This window comes from Apodemus sylvaticus, chromosome 3 (assembly GCF_947179515.1).
Source record: "Apodemus sylvaticus chromosome 3, mApoSyl1.1, whole genome shotgun sequence".
Lineage (NCBI taxonomy): Eukaryota > Metazoa > Chordata > Mammalia > Rodentia > Muridae > Apodemus > Apodemus sylvaticus.
In genome coordinates, this window is record NC_067474.1 from 135,307,894 (window position 1) to 135,327,098 (window position 19,205).

Sequence of the window (19,205 nt, forward strand, 5' to 3'; positions counted from 1 at the left end):
GGCACACTTAGTAATCAGCTTCTTAGACTCCATCTACTGTTTGACCACTTCCCAGAAATCTACTGACAGTCTCAATCTATCAATAGATTGCGTCATTGATTAGGTCAGAACCTTCATGATGTATTCATCTGTGGAAACACCTCAGAGGCCCAGGAAGATGCTTTAGTAAGCTCCTAGGTGTCTCTTAATCCAATCAAGTTGTTAATAATTAAGATTAGCCATCCCAAAGATAATTTTTAAAAGTACAGATGGGGGATGCCGGGCGGTGGTGGTGCACGCCTGTAATCTCAGCACTCTGGGAGGCAGAGGCAGGCAGAGTTCAAGGCCAGCCTGGTCTACAGAGTGAGTTCCAGGACAGCCAGGGCTATACAGAGAAACCCTGTCTCGAAAAAACCAAATCCAAAAAACAAACAAACAAAAAAACCAACAACAACAACAAAAAGTACAGATGGGTACACAAAGATAGACACTAAGACATCAGATGGCACTTTTATTTTTAAATAGGAGATTTATTATTGAACATGATTTGATGGGGTATAGGAGAGCACTGTGGAAGCCTTCAGGAATGCAGGCCTCTCCACTTGTCCAGAGGACAATGATTGGGGAATATTTGACACCACAGCCATCAGGAATGAGTGGCTTCTCAGCAACCATGTCTTCAGATTCATCTGCATTAAACTTGGTGAATCCCTACTTCTTTGAGATGTGGATCTTCTGTCGGCCAGGGAACTTGAACTTGGCTCTGCACAGAACCTCAATCACATCTTCCTTATTCTGCAACTTGGTGTGGATGGACATGATGACCTGGCTAATGTGAACCCTGGCCACTGTGCCCTGGGGCTTCCCAAAGGCACCTGTCTGGAGCTTAGATGAGGGACAGCATTGTAATCAGAGACTTGATTATCAACTGCCAGAAAATTGTTTCCAAGGTCCCTTGAGGCAACCCATATAGACAATAGGCTACATACACTACTAAAGGAGGCTGGTATTGGCAACCATTGCACACCAAAGTCCCCATGGGGACAGGGGGTACTTAAATGACCATCACAAGTTGTTAGGATCTACTAAGTTACAGGGCATATGCACAATGAAACAGTGTTTTGACAGTAATCTTGGAGTAGAATTTCCAATCTAAAGACATTTACCATTATTATTGCTCTTAAGGACTTTTCTTTCTACATCTAAGTAGAATGAAGTAGAGTTCTTAAAAGGAACATAACCAGAATAGTAACCAGTTAGAGTAGCTTTAATAGTAACCAGTTAGAGTAATCAGTAAGCTTGCTTCTTTGTTTTTTACATCATCTTTTACACCACTTTATTCCTTCCTTTCAAATGTTTATTACATTTTTTATTTATGTGCTAGGTGTGTCTTATCATACACCAGAATGCAAGGTAAATTCCATAAGGTAGGGATTTCTGTTAAAGTGCCTACTCTGAAAGATGCTCAATAAACGTGTTGGATAAATAATTGAAAACTCAAATTATAATATTTGAATGTTTTAAATAACATGAACACTTTTGAACCCTTGTTTTATATGTGCTTAAATTATAAAAATACTATATGTCTGTTAGTAATACTAGATAAGTGATTGCAGATCCCACGTATAAATTTCCCTTTACTGGGGTTGGAGAGGTGGCTTAACAATTAAGCCCTTGCTGCTCCTGAAGAGGACCTCAGTTTGGTTCCCAGCACCCAGGTCAGGTGGCTCACCTATAACTCTAAGGAGATCGGAAGTCCTTTTTTTTTGGACTCTGGACACCCATACACATATGTGCCTACTCACACTGACATAACTTACATAATTAAACACTGACATAACATACATAATTAAAATAACAAAAATGAAATATTAAAATTTTCCTATACTACATTCTCATAGTGATCTGTTCTACCTTGTTAAACTTACAGTATTACTTGTACAAGTAAGTTTAATAGTCTCCTTATCTAGTAACTGGAAGTGTCATAACATTTAACACAGTTCTATATACTTGAAAGGATATTATGTATTTATCAAATAAAGCATTTATATACAATTGTATGCATTATATATACACCTTTCTCCACCTTTCAGATGAGTAAACTCAGGCTTGGAAGGTTAAATTTGCCCAAGATATTTGCTATTAAAAACAACATTTTTGACTTCCAGTATATGTAAAAATAACAGTATTCCATAAACACAACTTCGATTACCAGTGTCCTTGAAGCTACTTAGTGAATATTTTGAAGAAATGACAGCACTTAGGAACATGGTTTTGAAATCAACAAGTTAGACCTTGTGTTGTTAAACTAACTGTTGGAGGTCCGTACTGAGTCTGCCAGCTGCTTTTATCAAGGTTTCCTAGATGCAAACTTTCACTGTTACTTCCAACTGTCTGCTGCTGCTGTCACATCACAGTGACTTAGTGTAAAAGCTGTGACATGGGCTAGGTGGCTTCCATCACATAATAGTTTTATTATCTTTTTAAAAAACTAACTCTTGATATATACCTTGTTCACTGTCATTTCTTTTGTGATTATTTTAATGCTTGCAGATTCAGAAGTCATATAATTGCTGACTTTATGATAAACATGAAAGAATGTGTTTAAATAATCTGGTTAGGTTTCTCTCATTTCCTCCCTCTCCTTCTCCCTCTGTCCTCTCTCACACCTGTCAATGACCCAGGCAATCAAATAGAAGAAAAAACAGTTATGGTTCAAGTCAATGGTGGATGAACTGTTTTTAGCATATTTCTCTTTACTTAGTAATAGGAGATTTCTTACATGGTATATGCCTGGGGTTTCTAGGCTCTTTACCTTATAGCACAGGAACTGTTTAGCATGGTTGATATGTGTGATAAGCAACTGTAACTAATACCATCATAATTCTTAAAACTAGAGTCTCTTAAGTACTTTTGATCAGAACTCAAGCTAGTAAGAACAGTTACCCAGAATTGGCCATACCTTTTAACCTGTGCTTCCTGACACATTAGTTATGAGCCATATGTGCATTTTAAAATTCTTTGAAGTTAAATAAAATTTAAAATTTAGTTCCTTAACACTAGTCACATTTAAAATGTTCAGAAGTTATATGTAGTATATATCTTACTGGATATGTAGTTCATTTCCGCCAGCTCAGAAAGTTGAACTGGACTTTCTGCTGTAAATGGTAGAGAGCTTAAGGGTCTCAGTCCAGTGGAATCCAAGATTTAAAATTTGACTTAAATCTTTCATTTGTAAAGATATAATAATACTTTGCAATGTTTCCTTTTTTAAAAAATAGCAAGTAATGACAACATTATTCAGTCTTCAACTTAAGACCTTCTCAGCTAATAATTATAACATAATACTATCAAAATTAAATTTTGGTAACCTTTTCAAATCTTCATTCTAGGAAATTACCCTCTCATTTACTGTATGGGCTGTCTAGTCATGTTGTTTAATCATTGGCTTGTGAAATATTTCAGAGCTGATTAGGATTTCTGGTCAGACTTACTTGCTTAGTTAAGGATGGTGGGAAAGTGACAAAGCAGAAGGTATAAAGTCAATAGAGTGCGAAGTCTTGGCATCGTCTTTGTAGTGATTTAGATATCATTATTCAGTGACTCATTTTTATTCCCAGCATCTAGTGCTTTTTGCATGGCCCAAAGGGGCCCTGTGCTGCTCCACTACAGAGGAAAATTCAAGAAATGCTGGTTTGCTACAGTGTTTTAGCTTGTGAGAGTCTCTGGGACCTTCCCTGCTCCATCATGGGGTCACCTCTAGGTGGGTATTAGGGGGAAACTGTAAATTGTTCTAACTTTTAAATAAAGAATTTGGTAATCTTTTTGTCATTCAATGATATTTGTATATAATAGCCTATGCCTTTCTATGTTGTCCTGGCCCCAGGATACTGTCAGTCTTAGATTGATTCTCTAGTTCACTGTTCTTTACACTTTGAAATACTTAAGGTAATACCAAGAGACTAAAAGATTCTGTAGACAGCCAGTCTCTCAACCTTATTGCTGCCAGGATTGCTTCCCAAGTCCTACTTTGGGCTAGATTGTCACATTCTTTTCATTCCACACCACAATACAGCATTTGTTGCCTGGAGTAGCAATTTAACAGGTGAGGACTGGAGTGTATTTATCTCAAATCATGTTGCTTTCCCTCCCCTGAAGTCTTCTTTCCGTGTCTCTAGATAGTCTTTGTTTTATACTTCCTAAGCTGAGGTATGGGATTGAACCATACTGGGTGCTAAATCATGCTGACTGACGCATTCCAGGGCTTCTTTAGGGGTCAGACTGTTCAAAACAAACAATTCTCCCACCACCTTCTGCCTTTTCTGCTTTTATGGGCTTCTTGGTACTTTTTTACTACCCTATATAGGGTAGACTAATATACCCTACTTCAGAATTTTCAGTTAGTATAGGGAGTAACAGGAAAAACAGCAAAAGTCATCTTAAAGACTGATTTTAAAATGTTAATTTAAAAAGACTCACTCGGGACACTTGGATTCTTCCCTCTAAGATCACCTTTGATTAAGATCAAATAGGAAAAAAAATTAAATTTAAAATCCATTAATGACTTACTTGCTCTTTAATGTAAAGTACATCCTAAAAGCACTTTTTAAAGGAAGTTGACTGTGATTGAGATTTCTATTTCCCTTACAGGTCATTTTACCTGGGACAAATACCTAAAAGAAACATGTTCAGTCCCAGCACCTGTCCATTGCTTCAAACAGGTAATTGATTTTCAACATGGTTAGTAGGTAGGAGATAGTGTTTTCTAGTGCTTGAGTAATCAGAGCATGAAGTAGGAGCCCTTTGACTTCTTACCAAGGAGCTCAATGTGAAATTTGATTAGAAAGATTGATACAGAAAATGTGGTATATTTACACAATGGAATTCTGCTCAGCAATTAAAAACAATGAATTCATGAAATTCTTAGGTAAATGGTTGGATCTGGAAAATATCATGCTAAGTGAGGTAACCCAATCACAAAAGAACTCGCATGGAATGCAGTTACTGTTAAGTGTATATTAGCCCAGAAGCTCTGAATACCCAAGACACAATTAACATATCAAATCATTCCCAAGAAGGAAGGAAGGAGAGGGCCCTGGTCCTGGAAAGTCTTGATGCAGCTTTGTAGGAGAGAGAAGTGGGAGGGGATTGATTGGGGAACAAGTGGAGGGAAGAGGGCTTATGGGACTTATGAGGAGTGGGGGGAACTGGGAAAGGGGAAATCATTTGGAATGTAACAAAGAATATAGAAAATAAACAAAAAGATTCAAGTAAAAGTTGGACACTGAGTTTAGCACCAGGCATCTCCCTGACTTAGATCGAAGTAACACTTTCTTTTCTTCAAGGTTATTCTGTTACTGATTATACTGAGTCTTTTCTTTTCTAACTCTCTTAATTCAGGGAGATAGAAAAGAGAATTGTGGATTTTAGATGGTTCTTGAATATGGAGCAGTGTTTTCCTATATTCAACATCTCTGCCACAATCTTAAATTTCTTTAAGAGCACTGAACCCAGTCTTACTGAAGGGCATTTTTGGAGTAATTTAGAGCCACATAAAATTAAGTGTTCCAGACAGCGTGTGGGTGGTGTTGCCATGTCAGTGTGTGAGAGAGCTGGTAAGTGAAGCAGTGCACTGTTGCTAAACTGCAAGATATCACAGGTTCCTTGTATTTAGTCCTCAACTGGTCCTTATCAATGTTTTAAGTTTTATCTGTTTTCTAAGAAAAAGTACATATTTCTGGTTATTTGAAATAATAGTCTAAATTCATATTTTTACCTAAAATATTCTTCAGTCAAAATATACTAAGCAATCGCTTTCTAAGTCATCAAAGATCAGGCAACTGAACAGTGATCTGAGAAATGGGAAACAAATGAGCTAAACCTGTGTGATTTGCCTTCTTACTGCCTAGATCAGATCATCTTCCAAGGATGGGGAATCTTGGGCTATGCCACTAGACTCTCTAATTCAAGCATATGTAGCAGAGTCCAGAAACATTAAAGTAGCTAGAATTTACAGGGAAGGGTGTTGGAGAAGATTAATGTTTAGCATAACAAAACCCAGCAGGACTACAGAGGATCGTCTTTAATTATTCAGGAAAGTACTGCTGTTGAGTGATGAGGAACTACTTACAACCAATGGGAAATCAATCTGAAAATATTAGAAGACAGCCTGATACTCACCCAAGACTGAGCATAGTTTCTGGAAAACCCTCTCATTGATTGGGCTTTGGGAGAACACTCAGGAAGCCCTTTTGATAATATGAAATAGTTGTACTCTGATCACTGTACTATTCTTTCATAAAAAAAAATCATTAAAGTAATACTTGCAGGGCTCAGACTGCCCTTAGGAAACTTTATCTAGAAACAAGTTACAAGAAATCTATAGAAAAATAAAATTCCCAGTACACAGTGTTAAAATTCACAGTACCTAACATGCATTCAAAGATTATTAGGCATGCAAAGAGGCAGAAGAGTGCAATAAGTAGTAAAGAGAATAGTTAATTGGTTCAGATGACTCAGGATCATACAGAACACAGGACAGCAGGTAACCTTAAACTTATTTTAATTGATAGGTTCAAAATATAAGTAGAGAAATGAAATATAGCAAGACTCAATTATGTGTAAAATTAGAAACACTGTTAATATTAATGTTAGAAGAAAATACTAAGCTCTGAGCCACAGAAATTGTCCAAAGTGAACCACAGAGAGGAAGCAGTTCAGATATAAATGAAAAGATAACAGCAAGCATTACACATAGATGTGTAATTAGAGTTCCCAAAGAGAAAGCAAAGAGAAAAGAGTGTGTGAGGCTAACATATTCCCATACGTTTTTTAAATGTCTGTGATTTAAAAAAGACATCAAATCGGCTAAAGATAATGGTGCAAAAGGGATCTCATGCTGTTAGCAAAACTACGCAGTGCCTTATACTTGGTAGAAAGCATCATACTACTAAAGGGGAAATCGCCCTTAGAAATGAATAATTTAACTAGGAAATTTGCCTCAGTATTAAATTAACATTCTAGTCAATGATTTAAAATAATCCAACAGCAAAAAACCCAAAAAAAACCAAAACAAAAAACAAAAAAAATTCAACGAAGCTGTGTCAAAAAATGAATAAATTTTATCCATGACCAAAAAAATAAAATAAAATAAAATAATCTAACAAGATATATAAACTTCCACTTAAAAATAGCAGCCAAAGGGGTGAGGTGAACTCAGAAATATCCACCTTACATATAGAAAATATCTGGCCAAAATATGATCTATAAAAAATTAAAAATCACCTGGACAGTGGTAGTGCACGCCTTTAATTCCAGCACTTGGGAGGCAGAGGCAGGTGGATTTCTGAGTTCGAGGCCAGCCTGGTCTACAGAGTGAATTCCAGAACGGCCAGGGCTACACAGAGAAACCCTGTCTCAAAAAAAAAAAAAAAAAAAAATTAAAAATCATAAAAGGAGGCACTGAGGCTTAGTCAGTAAAGTGCTTGTTGCTCTCACATGAGGGTCTGGCCTCAGATCTCCTAGTTCCCAAAGGGAAACCAAGTGTGATAGCCTGTGCCTGTAGCCAGACATTAAGGTGGAAGATGACAGAGAAAACATCCTGATGTCAGTTGTAGGGTTCCATAGCTGCCTGCAGCTATTACGAAGTGGGTTTCTGGAACAGAAGCTGAGGAATAAATAGGGAAGAGGGGCGAAAAGAAGTATGGCAAAGACAATATTCACTGATCAAAGCCCGAAACTTTAATGGCGGCAGACCTTTTAACAGTTTGGGCAAACCCTTCCCCCCAGACTCCAGGCTGAGTTCCGGTGGAAGTTGTCTAGCTTCTCTTGGAGGTCCTCGTCTTGACTGCTCTGGCAGCTGGGTGGGTCACCTGCTTAATTCAGGAATTCCTAGACCTGGAGGAACAATGAACTTAACCTTTACTTCGAGCACTCGGCCCTAGGTGGAGCAGGATCCTGGCTATCTGGGAGAAGTTAACCTTGACCAAAGTCAAACTCTGACCCAGTGCATGACTGTCCCAATATGGCTCTGTACATGTCCTCCCTTTTTTTATTAATTAGAACACGAGGAGGTAGAAAACAAGTGGATAAATATCCTTCATAAGAAGGCGGGCCTTAACCAGGAGGCATTGACCGTAATTCCTCTAAATATTGTATAACGTCTTTTTCAGAGGAGGGGTAATAGGCTCCCTTATTATTTTAAGGACAGCCTCTCGACGTTAACCCCTATGCAATTAGGTGTACTTCCTGGGACTCAGAAGCAGAAATTCACCTCCCCATGCGGTGCGTTGCCTCGCACGTCTCACTGGTACCCATGTTTGTTCATAAACAAACACACATAGATCTGAGTTCTATGTGGCTCCCTCTTTGGAGATCCACTTGTTTAAGTTTTGAAGCCAGGGGGGTCTGCAAGTGTCTTTAACAGACATGTAATCTCTCCATCCAGGTGAGCCTGGGTGGAGACAGCCAGTCTGCTTAACAAACAAGGTCAAGAGTTAAAGGTGGAATAGGATTAACTTGTCCCTGAAGTATCCAATTCAGTTGCAAATTAACTTTAAGGACCCAAAGCTTGGCCTCTGGGGTGGGAGAGGTAGCCTTATGTATAAAGAGATATGCTGTTACTTCTCAGGAAAAGTGGAGACTATATGTTAAATTAACACAGCTGGCTGAAGATTGTTAGCCATCTTCAAAATTGGAATCCTCAATATTGGAATTATTTCTAGACCAGTCTATGGTTGAGTCAGCTGAACACAATAAGGAGAAGAGTCATTTTAACTCTTCTTTAGATTAATTTTTCCTAAGCTAGCTTAACAGTCTCCATGTTCTGTCCCACAAAGTCTAAAAGCTTGAAGCTAGGCAATTTATCTAACCTGGGACATCTGACAATTGAGGTAAGTCAAGAACATATACCCAATATAGCTCTTATGTTACCATGGTCTGGGCATTCAGCAAGCACACAGTCAGCATATCTTCTGCAGCATTCTGTGGAAAAAACATAGGGGACATGCCTTCTCCCCCAATATTAAATCAGGATCATGGCATATGTCAATAAGTGAATTCCTTCATTTCACCTAGACATCAATATGCCTAATTACAAGATGTCATATACATTTAGCAAGGAGTTTCTTGGCATCCAAATTTTAAAAATTTTCTTAAAAACATGCAAGCATAATATAAATGATATGCACAGGGACACGATTTCCCCTCTCTTCTCTCTTCCAAGAAGATATTGTTTTATTAATTTAAGTTGGAACACAAAGTATAACCCATAACATAGGCAATAACTATGTAATTATATAAAATAAACATAGCATTTTTAGTTGCTTTTTCTGTTAGAGCAGTTGCAACTAGACAGCCTAAAAATGAATCATTAGTCACATGCACATATTTTTTAATCTTCTAAATTAGAAATATGAATATCATTTATCTGTAATAACTAAGTCCTCTAGGATTAACACCATTACGTGGTAGAGGTAGAAATTGAGGACATCAAGAACAAATCTTTATAATTTGATGTGCACAAAATATAAAATTATTTCAAATACCTAAAGGACAGTCATTTAGAGAACATATCCTTTGTTCTTAGAATTTTGAATCACATTTGCATAAACTGTAGAAATTAAGAATTAGCAGTATTAAAAATGGACCAATTTTAAGCAATTATAAACCATGAGCTATATATATATCTACTATTATTAAAAGCTTGACTTTTAACATCTTAAAAATAGCTGCTATAGCACCCAATTCAGGTATCTGTGTTGAAGCAGGGAGAAACTTAAAGGAATAAACATGTGATCTGATAGTACAAATTATCTTTTGGATAACAATTATTAATTTTGCCTAAAAATGCTTGCCATGTAATAGATCAACCATTAGTAATAAATTTGATTGCTGCTTGAAGCAAGGAACAAATGTTTCCTACCTTGAAAACAGAGGTTTAAGACCTTTTGTGGCAAGCTTAAAATGAGGTAAATATAAGATAAAGCCAATTAATATATCCTAACAACTTTTGAAAGCCATTTACCTAAAAATTCTAAAAGTCCATAGGAGCAAGGGCCTGTAACAAACATTTTATGAACATTATACACTGAAAATTTTAAGATCTTAACTTCTAGTATTGAAACAGAAACAAAACATTTTTTTTTTATCTGCCCTAGGATCCACCTTTAGTCCTTGGCAAGGACTAGATCTGAGCCTTTTATCTAAGACCAGACCCAAACCTGCTAGGACATTTTGAGGGTCTGGCCTCAGATCTCCTAGTTCCCAAAGGAAAACCAAGTGTGATAGCCTGTGCCTGTAGCCAGACATTAAGGTGGAAGATGACAGAGAAAACATCCTGATGTCAGTCTCTGACTTCCACGTGCATAGGGTCAGGATGCACACACATGTAATAAGAAAGAACAATTGAGGAAGACATCTGACATTGACCTCCAGCCTATATATCATAATTGTACATGTGCACGCACATGCACAAACATAAATGTGTACACATGGAGTATACCACGTGTACAGAAAAAACATAAAAGGAAAATTTCAGAAATATAAACTTCTGTTCTTCAAAAGCCATACCCAGAATTTGTAGAAGAATCAGGAGAAAAACAAATGAAATAAAGGCTAAAAGAACACAACGGATAAATAAAATAATCCTTTGAAAAGATTAATAAGCCTTAACTACAAGTGCGGACCCAGATAAAATTCTAGATGAAAGTAGAAACATCATAGCTTAGAGTACAAAAATTTAAAGGGTCTAGAAATTATTTTTGGAAAAAAATAGGAAATTCTAGTAAAATAGAAAAATTTCAAGACCTGTATAACCTACCAAAGTTGAACCAAGAAGACATAAGAACCAGAATGGGGCTCTAGAAAGGTGGCTCAGTGGGGAAGAGCACTTGTCTTGAGGACCCAATAAAAAGCCAGGCATGGTATGCCTATAGGTCTTGGACTGTGGATCTCTGTGGCGAACTGCCTGCCAGCCTAGCTCAAGTTCAGTGAGAGAGTGTCTCAAGAACATAGGTGAATGATACTGCAGGACACCCATTGACCTCTTCTGGCCTCTGCATGGATGTGTGCTTACAAATATGCACTTAAATTATACCTCAGCATACCCAAAAATGTAATCGATATTAAATAATATTGAAAGATTGAATTAGTAATAAAAAGTCTCACTAAATAAGAGAAATAAGAGCCCAGGACCAAATTGTTGCTGAATTTAATGCAGCTTTTAAATTTTTCTTTTTCATGTATGCATGCATGTGTGTGTGTGTGTGTGTGTGTTCCAAGTTGGCCTCAAACATCCTATAGAGTTGAGGATGACCTTGAACTTCTGATCCTCCTGCATCCACATCCTAGTTTATACAGTATTGGGAGTTGAATTCCAGGACTTTGTACACAGTAGGCAAGCACTCTATTGACTGAACCACATCCCACGCTCCTGAATTTATCCAAACTTTTAAAGATCTAACACTAATGCATCTCAAATCATGAAAGAAAATAAGGATCATTGTGTATATGCCTACAACAGGGAAACAAGGTTGAGAAGTAAAGAGCAAGTCATACTTTGTTTGAAAATGTTATAATGTTATCTAGCACCTGCGTGTGCTGAGTTTAGAAATCAACTGAAATGGAGGGGGGACCCTTCTCAGCTATTCTGTTCAGCTTGAAATACCTGTTACCAAAGCCTGACAACACAACAACAAACCATAGAACGATAAGCCCTCATAGACAAAAATACAATTACCCTCAAGAAATTAAAACCAAAAGCTTGTCAGAATAAATAGAGTACATGTAATCCCATGTCAGGACTTTCCAAATGTACAGTTTACTATATGTCAATTATGTTAGTTGATTTAATATTAAAATAAAAAAATGAACCTCTAATGTTCCATATGGTAGATATAGAAAAAAGCAAATGATCAGCAGACATCATTGGACACTCCTACCATTTCTTGTACTAGTAATGATTCAATATTTGATACGTCACAGGAAAGTAACCTTTTTCCTTCATTGTACCTTCTCATACTTCATTTGTATAAAACCTTTCTTAAATGTTTGGGAATAAGCAAGGCTGGTTGTCCTTGGCCCAGGTATAACCAGTTTGAATCCAAATGCTTGTATTTTCAAGTTCCATCTCCTTAGCATTCCTGTTGGCATGCAGTTTATCCATAGTCTGCCTAATTCCCTTGTTTTGTTCTCCTCAGTCCTACACACCTCCAAGCAATGAGTTCAAGATCAGCATGAAACTGGAAGCACAGGATCCCAGGAACACCACATCCACCTGTATTGCCACAGTCGTTGGACTGACAGGTGCCCGACTTCGTCTGCGCCTTGATGGCAGCGACAACAAGAATGACTTCTGGAGACTGGTTGACTCCTCCGAAATCCAACCAATTGGAAACTGTGAGAAGAATGGCGGTATGCTGCAGCCCCCTCTAGGTGAGTAACTAGAGCCTTGTTCTCCCTGGCCATTCGGCTAGCTTCCCAAAAGCTAAAAAGAGAGACAGCATAAACCTCTTATCAAACCCAATAAAAGATGAGAGAGAAAATTCACCTGGAAGAAAGGAGTTAAGGAGTGCCTTATGTCCTCTCCTGAGTTCTTCTCTCCTAGTTCTTACTTGGCCCTTGGAATTTTTCTCATTAAGAATCCATCTATTCTTTTAGTTAAACTAATAGTCACACTTCTCCTTCAGATTATAGTCATTCTTTTTGTTTTCTCAATGACGGAGAAAATCAAGTCACCTCATCAGTTATTGACAGTTACTATTGACTGTGCTGAGTCTTCATGAGACAGAGTCAGGGCTTCTGGGACATGTTCCTTTCAGGATGCTGAGCTTTATTAACTGTGCTCAAGGGATAGGTATCATTTTTTTCCATGTAAAAAATTATGTGGGAAAGTTTCAAGTATGTACAAAAGTAAAGAAAACAACACAGTTTTGTCAGTCTGTCTTCTATTGTTACAGTCATCTATTTTATCTGTACTTGATTGTTTCTGTCCTAAAGTACAAATATAGTACTACCTTATCAGAAAACACTATATCTCTCTTATAGGCAAGAATATTTTTTAAAACATAGCTATGACACATTATCACATGTATCCCGTCCCGTGGGACCTAGTTATTCGGGGAGTCGAGGAGGACCGGCCTGAAAGAGAGATGGGCAGGAAAGAAAAGCAGAGCCAAGCAAAAGAGGTGTCTTGTCAAGGCCTCTTTAATGAAAATCTCAACGACTGGTTTTAAACACACCGTGAGAAGAAGTAGGAAGGGGCTGAGGGGGAATGCTAAAGGCACAGAAAGAGGAAAGGTCATGGGGGATGCTGACTGTGGCATCCAGCAGCTTTTCTGGAATGCTGGTTCCTCCTAGACAACCCCAGGTGTTCGGCCAGGATAAGAACCAGTTGATCAGCCTTGTGTGAAGAAGGGGGTGGTTCAGCTGTAAACCGCAAGGTCAGTGGACTCTCAAGGTGAGAGCTATTGAAAGTCTGGTTTCCCAGTTTGGTCTCCCACACACACGTTAACAAAATTATTTTATTTTGTTTTTTGAAACAGGGTTTCTCTGTGTAGCTCTGGCTGTCCTGGAACATGCTCTGTAGACCAGCCTGGCCTCAAACTAGAGATATACCTTTCTCTGACTCCTGAGTGCTGAGATTAAAGGCATGAAATAAGCCAGGCTTATTTCTTACTGCTGTTAAATATTTCGTATTTAGAATTTGCTATTGTCGTACCACCTTTATTTTCTGTGTCTTCTCTGCTCTCTCCTTTCACATCCTTTGGTCTCCTCACCACCTTCACTTATCTTTCCCTCCCTCTCTTACCTCCTCTCTTTCCTCCTCCTCATCTCTCATATCCTTCCCTCTCTTCACATCCTCTTCTATATTCTTCCTCTTTCTCTCTCTCTCTTCTCCTCTGACCTTTCTCATCTTGAATTTCCTTGAATAAGATTGTTTGGTATGAAGACAATATTGGTTTGTTTGTTTTTTTTGTTTGTTTAAAGATTTATTTATTGTTATATGTAAGTGCACTGTAGCTGTCTTCAGACACACCAGAAGAGGGCGTCAGATCTCATTACAGATGGTTGTGAGCCACCATGTGGTTGCTGGGATTTGAACTCTGGACCTTTAGAAGAGCAGTCAGTGTTCTTAACTGCTGAGCCATCTCACCAGCCCCAACAATATTGCTATTTGGATTAATTTCTGGGTGGCTCTGTCACTAACTTAAGAATTAAGGTTCATCTGTGCATAGGTGCGTACTTGCTTTTTAGTTTATTGGTTTGCAAAATATATAAGTATATATATTTTAAAGTTTATGAAACAAAGTATTAAAAATTCTTCTCAGTATAGTTTTTCCTTTTTGAATAGGTTACCACTTTCTTTAACTTTATTGTTTATTTTTCATTCATAAAATATAGCCACAGACTTTAGATATAGAGCACTTGCATAGCATGCACAGGATCCTAGATACAGTACCCAACACTGAAAAAGTAATATAAAAGCAAACAAAACAGTTAGGTAAATATATGTGTGCATACACGAATATATAATTGTTATATATTAATATGAATATATTTGTGCCAGAAGATTGTTATTAATAGCTATATCAGAGAATTAAAAATAATAAGAGTCTGTATATATACATATTTGCATGTATGTAATGCATGTATATTACATGTATGCTTATAAAAGATAGCATACTTTACATACTTGTCTTAGTTTTGTCTTTTTTGTTTACTAGTATGTCCTAAAGATGACTTTTCAGTGAAATAGAAATAATCCTACTGCCTCTTCCAGTTGCATGGTGCTATTTTATTGTGTTACTTTTGGATGGCAAATTAGATACATCTTGCTGGGGATAGTTGGTAAAATGCTTGTCTTGCATGCATGAATCTCCAGCACTTCAAAACAATAACGACAAAACGGTAATAACAAAAGGAAGCCATTGTATGGACTGGGAATATAACTCAGTGGTAGCTAACTTCTCACTTGCCTATCTTAGGGAATGAAACTCTAGGGTTCAATTCTCAGCACAACAACAACAACAAAAAGAAACTCTTTAGTACAGAGAATGTAGCTCAGTTGGTAGAGAGATTAACTAGCATGTATGAGACTAAGAACCTTGTTTCAACCCTAAGCACTGAATAAACTGAGTGTGGTGGTTCATATTTATAATCCCAGCACTCAGGAGATGGAGGTAAGGTCATCCTTGTCTGCGTAATGATTTCAAGGTCAGCCTGGGATTCATAAGGCTATGTCTCCAAACAAACAATGAAATAGAAACATTTTCAGAGATTATTAAAACTATGTACTCTGTGATAATGATGCTTATCTAAATAAAGTAATAAAAAATTCTTTATATACCAATATATCAAAAAAGAAAACAAGGGTGGTTAGGGTGGGAGGGGAAAAAAGAAAACAAATCAAACCATTTGCCAATTCATATAAATATCAAATATAAATTTGAGTTAAGAATACCACAAATTAAACAACATTTTCATGGGAATATGAAGCTCTGATACCAGCAGAAACTAGAATAAGCAGTTTATGCAGGCAGAAACTGTATAAAAAGGAAGAGCAATGGAAATCTAACATAGAAATAGACCATATAGAGTAGAAGATATTCAAAACAAAGCTGAGACCGTTGACTCAGTTGTATGTTACTACATAATAAAGCAGGAGGGTCTGAACTGATAGTGTGAAGGACTAGAAAAAGAAGAAAAATATTGGGGAGAAAAAACACTGCTGTGGGAAAGGAGACTTAATGTTCCAACAGGGAACAAGGAAGCAAAGAGTGGAATTTAAGTCTACGTAGAAACTAAGAGAGTAAAAGTCAAAAGACATCCCTGTCTCCTCATTTCTTTCCAAAGTAGTCTGTCTTCTAAAGAAACTACATTTCATTATGGCAACTCAGAAATTAAGTTCCTGCCAAAATAGAACCTGTGGATTTTATTAGTCTAGGAAAAATAGACTCTTGAAAATGATCAGTCAACATCCATAAAAGGGGAGAAAAAAGATGAGGGTAAAACTGCTTCAGTTACTGAAAATCTTGTTGCCAAAACCAGTGACTAATCAGAAAGAACCTTGCACAACAACCTAACTTGAACTAAACAAGTGCTGACTGGTGGAGGAAAATACCTTGACTTACGATGAAAATCAGGCTAGAAATATGTGCTAGAAGATAAGAAGTGGAATTGTTCAAACTTGGGAAACACTGATGAATCAAAATAATCTCAATTAAAACTTCAGTTCCAAGATGACCAATGAGACAACAGATCCAAATAAAAATACTATAGGAATGTTGAGAATTAAAAACATCCAAGGGAATCAATTAGACTATAAAAGATAAAGTCTTGTAGAAAGGACATATGGAACATAGACTATGGTCTACAAAGATCCACCCTGGGCATGTGGGTTTGTTTGACAAACAAAACAGAACAAAATAATTTTTTCAAATATATTTAAAGTAAAAAAGAAAAAGATATAAATCTATGTTTAAGGGGGCTATTTTTCACTTCTTGGGAAGTATACTTCAGATTGATCAACTCTGAAAACGATATTCTAGTAAAAACTATTAAATTTGAAGGAAGAAGAAAAGAAGAGGAGAAAAAGCCAAGTTTTTTAAAAAAATTACTTATTTACATTCCAGTCATTGCCCCAACTCAGTCCTCCTCTCACAGTTCCTCATCCCATTCCTTCTTCCCCTTGCCTCCCCCAGGCCTTCCTTCCCTGGGGCCTCAAGTGCATCTTCTTCCACTGAGGCCAGACCAGGTAAACCTCTCCTGAGTATGTTCCAGGGGCCTCAGACAAGCCCATGTATGCTGCCTGGTTGGTGGCTCTGTCTCTGGGTGCTCCCTGGGTTCTGGGTAAGCTGAGACTGCTGGTCTTCTGTGGACTCACTCTCCCTTTCAACTTCAATCCTTCCTCTGATTCAACCGTAGGGGTCCATGACTTGAGTCCAATGGTTGGGTGTAAGTAACTGCTTCTGTCACAGTCAGCTGCTAGTAGGCCTCTCCGAGGACAGCCATGCTAGATTCCTGTCTGTAAGCACATCATAGCATAGTAGTGTCAGGCCTTAGTGTTCCCCCCATGAGATGGATACCAAGTTGGACTGCCTTTCCTTCAGTCTCTTCTCCATTTTTGTCCCTGCAGTTCTTTTAGACAAACAATTGTGGGTCAGAAATTTTGACTGTGCATTAGTAACCCCGTCCCTGCACTTGAGGCCCTATCTACTGGAGGTAGACTCTTTGAGTTACCTCTCCCCAATGTTGGACATTTTGGCTAAGGTCACTCCATTGAGCCCTGAGAGTATCTCACCTCCTGGGTCTCTGGTACTTTTCTGTCACCTCCCATTCCCCAAGGCTGCTTATTTCCATTCATTTTCTTGGCCCTCTGGGGTTCTCTTCTATCCCCCTTTTCCCCTCCCATTCCCTTTCCCACCAAGACCCCTCTCTCCCTGTGCCTCCCGTGATTATTTCCTTCCCCCTTCTAAGTGGGATTGAAGCCTCCTCACTTGGGCATTTCTGCTTCTTATTCTTCTTATGGTCTGTAGGTTGTATCCTAGGTATTCTGTACTTTTTTGGCTAATATCCACTTATCAGTGAGTACATTCATACTGATGTCTATCAATTTGCCTGCAAACTTCATGATCTCATTTTAATAGCTGAGTAGTATTCCACTGTGTAAATGTTTCCATTCTTTGTATGCTACATGGCTCAAAGATGGCAACCTTTCCTCAGAACTATTGTTGTTATTGACCCATTCTTCTCAATGTTCTGTTTAAACAGTGCTTCTAGAGCAGTAGGTCTAGAACTTGGATATCTGCTAAAGTCACTAGGGAGCTTTAAGTAATTTCTTTATCTAGGTTTTAGATTGGTAAAGTCAGAATTTGGGGCAGTAAAACTGACCCTGTAATTTCTCCTGAAGATTCTACTGTCCAAATTAGTGAGTCAATGGTTTAGAACAGCACTAAACATGTAGAATAAACTGCCTGCTCAGCAACATTGTTGCCATCTGATAGGTGTGTGCTATGCTATGTGAAAGGAACTCTGTCTGTGGTCTATATTGTTCAATCTTTTCATTTGCTATATTGCTTTCAGGGCCAGTGGAGAGATTTTTTCCAAAGATATATTTGTTAATTATTAAACTCTATAGAAACTTGTAAATTTTTGTGGAAGAAAAACAATCAAAATATTAGAAGAGTCTTTTACCATGGTGCCTTAAATGCTTATTTTATAAAGGTAATTTTTAAAGTTTTCACTGACCTAGTCTGCAACAAGGCTCTTGGCATTGATAATGCAAGAAAAATTTGTTGGACCGCATCTGCACTTTTGGCCAACATCAAGATCAGTCACAACTCCTATTGCCAGTGAAGTCTGAGCTGCAGGTTCAGCAGGGAAGCTGTTGGAGGGTCTTTCCAGAACCAAGAGGAATCCTGGCAGTCCTTCCCATATAGTCTCCTCCTGAGCACTTCTCTAGTTCTGTTTCTTCTGTCTTGCACTCTTGGGCTGAAACTTTGCTAACTAAAGCATGCTTGGAAAGTAGTGCTTTAGATCAGCATCATGTCTGGCAAATACAGAAGTAGGGAAAGCAGAGGAAAGTCCATAGAACTAATGAGTTATGACACCTCTGTATGCACATTCACATGCCAAGCTCTTCAGATAGGCTAGGTGCCATGGAGTCCTATCACTAGCCACGGTTTCTAGTAACTTCCCAAAGCTTGTTACAGAAGGCATGGGTAATGGTAAAGTGGGGTGGATCCACCCTTTTCCTGCAGTGAGGAATGTTCTATGACTTGCTCCCAAAGCATTCAAATTATAGTTAGAGTAGATCTCTGTCCACCTACATTTAAATCCATGATACGATAGTTCACTGAACAGTTTGGCTCTACTTCTCCAGTGACTCCCACAACCTCAGAAACACCTGGAAACTTCTTGAAAAGTGTAAACCAATCCTAGCCAAGTGAGCCCGAAGCAGGCCATACCAGGACTGACTTAGCATTGTGTGGCCAAGGATAATTTGCTTTACCTTAATTTTAACCTCAAGTTGTTTAAACTTAAACATCATTAGTAAGCTTTTTAGTACATATGGCTTGTGTGATAATTAAATGGAATTAACACTGTAAATCAACCATTAATTTCTGACACCCAAGCTCCTTTTCAATGTAAAACTCAGATCTATGACTTCAAGTGTATTCAAACATCTTGAATTTGGATAGATAGGAAGAGAGCCGCATTACCTGGAA

At 37.9% G+C, this 19,205-nt stretch overlaps 1 protein-coding gene and 1 non-coding gene across 5 annotated transcripts in view; one reads left to right on the forward strand and one right to left on the reverse strand.

Annotated features, from left to right (window-relative positions):
- Positions 1 to 19,205, forward strand: part of Scmh1 (Scm polycomb group protein homolog 1) — a 136,383-nt gene that overhangs the window by 56,866 nt on the left and 60,312 nt on the right. For 3 of the 4 annotated variants that reach the window (XM_052177220.1, XM_052177219.1, XM_052177221.1), the window contains 3 exons: positions 3,600 to 3,742; positions 4,630 to 4,700; positions 12,177 to 12,411. In XM_052177220.1, the coding sequence (XP_052033180.1) occupies positions 3,667 to 3,742; positions 4,630 to 4,700; positions 12,177 to 12,411 (382 nt within the window). In that variant the 5' untranslated portion in view covers positions 3,600 to 3,666. The remainder of the gene's footprint in view (positions 1 to 3,599; positions 3,743 to 4,629; positions 4,701 to 12,176; positions 12,412 to 19,205) is intronic. The other variant, XM_052177218.1, reaches the window with a different exon arrangement.
- Positions 917 to 1,045, reverse strand: LOC127681882 (small nucleolar RNA SNORA70). Its single transcript, XR_007977227.1, has one exon. It is a non-coding gene; the product is annotated as a small nucleolar RNA SNORA70 (small nucleolar RNA).